At 43.1% G+C, this 5,487-nt stretch overlaps 1 protein-coding gene across 1 annotated transcript in view; it reads left to right on the top strand.

Moving 5' to 3' along the window:
- The window catches only part of LOC120528931 (zona pellucida sperm-binding protein 4-like), a 7,112-nt gene extending 2,494 nt beyond the window's left edge, over window positions 1–4,618 (top strand). The window contains exon 8 of the mRNA XM_039753007.1: window positions 4,485–4,618. Within this exon, the coding sequence (XP_039608941.1) occupies window positions 4,485–4,618 (134 nt within the window). The remainder of the gene's footprint in view (window positions 1–4,484) is intronic.
- Window positions 4,619–5,487: the final 869 nt, after the last annotated feature.

Raw genomic sequence — 5,487 nt, 5'->3', positions numbered from 1 at the left:
TGATCAGCTGCACTCAATTCTGCTTCTCCCAGTGGTATATTTTGGTTTTTAGTCGCCCCTAGAAATTCCCAAGTGTTGTGGCCTGACTGGTTTGTGTAATTTGATATCCTGTATAAGGGAGCTTTGGAGAGAAAGTGTAAATGATTGTCTTGATCACGCCTGTCGAACTTCAGGCCTGGCAAGCTACAGGTTTTCATTGTAACAGTTCACCAGTTTTCACTGTTAAATTTATTTTTATTTTTTGTGGCCCTTTAAGGATTCAGTCCTGTTAATTTTCTTTTCAACTGGTAGCCAAACAGAAATGAGATGTGAAAGGAGCCAACAGCGATGACCAGCTAAATTGGGGCTTCAAACTCTGACCAGTTCCTTAATGAGAAGCTCTTTCTGGCTGTTAATTAAACGTGTTCTTTTAAATTCCATGGCTTACTGTTGAACTCCTTCTGCCACAGCAGCCCTTTTCCCAAACTGTTCTGTTTCTGATGATTGACCTGTGAGATCAACCTTACCAAGACCATCACCTTTTGTGCAGATAATGTGGTTAGCTGGTCTTGTTTTGTCAGTTTGTTTCCTTAATTAGCAGCCAATAAGGGGTTTGGGGGCAGTTTTATTAACATTTGCCTTTAGTTTTAATTAGCAGCAAAATGGGTCACTAAGGTGGTTGGCATGAAAACCTGCAATTTTTTCAGTCCTCCAGGACCAGAGTTCCACACCCCTGGCCTAGCTGGAGCATTCTGTAATGTCCTCTTCCTTATTGGTATCCTTAAAGTCTTGTTGGATTTGTGTTCCTAACTTCAGGAAATTTTTTTTTCCTTCATGTAGTGAAGTCAAACATGGGCCCCTCATTAATTAGCTAACTATAAAAGTTTTTCATTATGCATGCTTTTGAATCAATTCAGGGACCCTTTTTCAGGCACTCTCACATAAAGGTTTTCTAATGCTGCCTCCATCCTCATGTCCATATCTAAACACTTGGAATTCCAGTTTCTGTATTTCTTCTTGCCTGAAGGAGGCCTGAGTTGCCTTTTAACTTCCATATTTACAGTACCTGACAAGTCTTGTCGCTTGTGTACAAATTGACCAGAAGTGCCGCTAAAATATATTTCTAATCAAGATTTTGTTACAAGAAATGGGTCATTTCAATCCCATCAGCCTTTAATGTTTCAGTGCAAAACAAAACTGACAAAATATTCTAATATTCCCAGCTTGCTAAAGCCCATTGAGTTAATTTTTGGCAAGACAGAAGTGTTGTCGCCTTGTCCTATGAGCTTCACCTGTGACCAATAATGGATCAATTAGGACTCAGGTGTGTATAACAAGAACCCCAGTACACTACTCCTTCACATCAACTGCAACTGGACCTCTGCAAACATGCCTAAGATTCACCCTGAGACTAAAGTGTTGATTATCAAGAGGCTGAAGACCAAATCCTCTGCTGATGTGGCAAACACCTTCAATGTGTGTCAGCGTCAAGTTCAGAGGATTAAAAAAAAAGATTTGAAGAGACTGGAGCCATTTTTGGCAAGCCCAGGTCAGGAAGACCCTGCAAGACAACTGCTCGAGAGGACCGTTTGTTGGCTCGAAAAATCCAAGGCCAGCCCATTTTCCACTGCAGCAGAGCTCCACGAGACCTGGTCACCTGAAGTCCCTGTGTCAACCAGAACAGTTTGTCGGATTCTGTCTTGAAATGGCCTGCACGGTCAAATCGGTGCCCATAAGCCAGCACTAAACAAAAGACAATTGAAAAACCGTGTGGCATTTGCCAAGGCCCACAGCCTGCTAAAAGGATGGACGCTGGAAAAGTGGCAGAAGGTGGATTTTTCAGATGAATCTTCTGTTGAATTACACCACAGTCACCGCAAATATTGCAGGAGACCTACTGGAACCCGCATGGAGCCGAGATTTACCCAGAATACAGTGAAGTTTGGTGGAGGCAAAATCCTGGTCTGGGGTTACATCCAGTATGGGGGTATGCGAGGGATCTGCAGGGTGGAAGGGAACATCAATAGTCTAAAATACCAAGAAATCTTAGCTACCCAACCATAAAGGCCAAATTCTGCAGCAGGATGGTGCTCCATCGCATACTTCCATCTCCACATCAAAGTTCCTTAAAGCGAAGAAGATCAAGATGCTCCAGGATTGGCCAGCCCAGTCAGCAGACATGAACATCATTGAGCATATGTGGGGTAGAAGGATGAAAGAGGAAGCATGGAAGACGAAACCAAAGAATGTTGATGAACTCTGGGAGGCATGCAAGACTGTTTTCTTTGCTATTCCTGATGACTTCATCAATAAATTGTATGAATCCTTGCCAAACCGCATGGATGCTGTCCTTCAAGCTCATGGAAGTCATACAAGATATTACATTTGGATCTCACAGCACCACTACTTAATTTGCTGACATATTTTTGGATTTGCAGTAAAGGTGTTCATTTTTCTGTATGGGCAACAAAACTTTTGCCTTGCCCAAATTTGACCTTTCTGTCTTGATTAAATGATAAATCTTTTTTCAGTGAAACTAATTTATTTCAGTGCATTAAACATCATTTGGGAGGGCTTTAGCTTTTCATAGGAGCTATTTCTAACACCAGTTGATTAATTAAAAGTCAGGTTAATAGCAGGAGTTTCTACAAAACAGAGACGCGACAAGACTTTTGGCAGGGACTGTATTTGCCAATAAAAGGGCTCACTACACTCCTAATGGATAACACGGTACAACTCCCGAGTGCTGCCCCTCTTTGTCAAAAGTAAGAATGAGGTTTTCTCTTGGAAGCTCTTCGTGTGACCGGTCATGAAGTCTTCTTTTTTTTAAAAATGGGTTGGAGTGTTTGTTTTGTACTGGGGATGTCTTCATGCTACTTGCCTTTTCGGCATCCAAGGCTTTGAACTGGAGCAACTTTTATAAAGCCTGATTTTTTTTCAGTGCAGCCTATTTGTGGCTTTGAGTATGCTGTTTTCTAAGTGGGCAATGGCCATCTTCTCTTATGGTTTTAGAGGTGCCACACATTGGCAACGTAAGCCTAAGTGTGCCTGTCTAACATGGAAGTGGGGTGTCTCCGTGCTCTCGGACAGGCTGGCGTCCTGAGACGTATCCCCACCGTCAAACCGGCATTTCCTTGCACAATGTTAGTGGGGCTTTGTATCTGTGTTTCATCAGCGGTGGCTTTTACAAATCAATTACAAATGATGCCATTGGCAGAATTAAAATGTGACACCCTGAACGTTTGTCCTTGTGAGCTGTAACCGGGAATTTACCTTTTGAAGAGTTGCTGTGGTTCCAAGTTGTCTGCTGCAGATTTGCATGTAAAAATAATTAACCTTTGGTCTCTTTTTGCCATTTAATTTCCAGGAAGCACAGGGTTCAGTGCAGGCCCCATAATGTTAGGGGTGTCTCACGGTAATGACGGGAACCGCTATTGTCACACACATGTGCATTGGAAGAAGCTAAAGGACATGAATGAGTGTAGTCCCATGCCAGATCAGGGGGTGGTGGAGTGCGTTTCAGACTGTTTGGCCTGGCCCTGTTGACGCCACTTCTAGTTCTGGCCCCTCTGATGTCACTTCCGGTCCCGAACGTATGGAGGAGAACCGTCCCTGTTCCAGGCTTTTCGATGACATCACATCTGGATCCGAGGCTATGGAGGAAGATCCTTCTGGTTCTCGCCTCTTTGGCATCATATTCCATAGGGGCCTTTGACACTGTCATCTTACCACCAGTTGAACAGTTCTGTGTTGGACTCTGACTTGTGCACGTCTGTGAGAAATATTTTTCTTAAAAAGCCAATTGCAGCCGGGGATAATGCACATGTGGCTGCCCCTAACCTTTTTATGACTTTTGAGTCTCATTTTTGAAACTTCTGGTATTTCTAGGAAACTTGCCTTCTTTTGGTACCCTTAATGCTGCAAACACAGAATAACACTTGAGGGGCCTACAAAGCTTCAAGTCCTCGCACCAGGGCTACGTTTTCAATAATACAACATTGTTTAACTCTTTCACACATTCACTCCATCAGTGATTTTTTTTTTTTCTTTTTCTACTCCTTTCCCTGGCATCGGCTCCTGCTCTTGCTCCTCTTTTGTCAGAAATGTTGATCATCTTCCTGCACAGTCAGCAGTATATTTTGCTCTGCCAGTGTGAAGGTTGTCCTCCTTAGTTTCTCAGACTTAAAGTCCGCGGTTGATCGACTGTTCCGTGATCGACTCATAAAGACTTGAGAGTTCTGTTGTAAATGTTCATTAATCAAGATCAATCAGTCCAGGACTGCATGAGGTGACTGAAATCTGCTGTTCTGGGACTGGCTAATTCGCTGGTGTGAAGTCACACTATATAGCACTTTGGAATTCCTCGTTAAGTTCGGGTTTATCTAATAGAGCCCAGAACAGGAGGCACAAAGTCTGACGATTATTAATCTGGGAAGCCGGGCCTGACTGCTGGAGGATTTCTGTATAGCAGTAGAATTTAAGTTTTCTAATCTTGTTTATTTTAGTGAGCAAAGGTGAGAGGTCGAGTAACTCCGGATGGGACAAGAATTCAGAATTCTGCAGAATCCACGATGATGGAGATTATCGTGGATTTTATCAGGAGGAGGACATGGTGGACATGTCTGTGGGTATCGATTGAGGTGGCAGAGCGTGATGCCGAGGTTTGTGCTGAGGGGTTTTGTTCTGGTGAAAAAACATCAAAAGCGGAGGTGTAGATTACTGAAAAAAAGAAAAAAAAAAAAACCTCCCAAAAATATTTTTCCCAGTTTGTCTTTCTCATTACTACAGTTTGGTTCTACCCCACATAACCTTATTTCGATTAGGATTGACTACTGCAATGCGGTGTTCACTGAATGCCCAAACTGTTCAGCCTCCAGCTAATCCAACATGATGCTGCAAGAATTATTACAAGAACAAGAAAATACGAACACATCACTTATCATGACTTACAAATCTGAGCGCACATTAAGATCTCAAGATGCCAGTCTGCTTATGATGCCAAGGATTAATAAAATAACAGTGGGAGGTCGAGCTTTTAGTTACAGGGACCCTAAACTTTCGAGTGGTCTTCCTGCTACTATAAGAGATGCCCCTTTGGTCTCAGCTTTTAAATCCTGGCTGAAGACTCACGACTTCAGTTTAGCACACCCTGACTAGAGCTGCTGATTAACTGTACAGACTGCATCTCTGTTGTCAGTCATTGGCACTAAAACGTAAGTAACATGATAGTTAGAATTTGATACGAACTCTCACCTATTCTGTTTCTCTTCTCAGTACTCAAATGTGGCAGTTGGTGCCCACAGCCCCCCTGCCAAGTGGTTTTGCCTGCCTAAGGTCATATCATACCTGATGGAGGATCGCAGGAAATTGTCGGATAGAGGGGTCCTGTCATCGGATTGGCTGGCCCAGCACTGACTCAGCTGTGGAATGGCCGAATGGAGGATGCAGCTTGATGGATGGTCTCAAGAACTCTAAACAAATCAAAATCATATTATGGGATATCGCCTA

The sequence above is a fragment of the Polypterus senegalus genome, chromosome 4 (genome assembly GCF_016835505.1).
Source record: "Polypterus senegalus isolate Bchr_013 chromosome 4, ASM1683550v1, whole genome shotgun sequence".
In the NCBI taxonomy this organism is placed as follows: domain Eukaryota; kingdom Metazoa; phylum Chordata; class Cladistia; order Polypteriformes; family Polypteridae; genus Polypterus; species Polypterus senegalus.
Note: the sequence above shows the minus strand (reverse complement) of the source record. Positions and strands in the feature narration are given on the sequence as shown.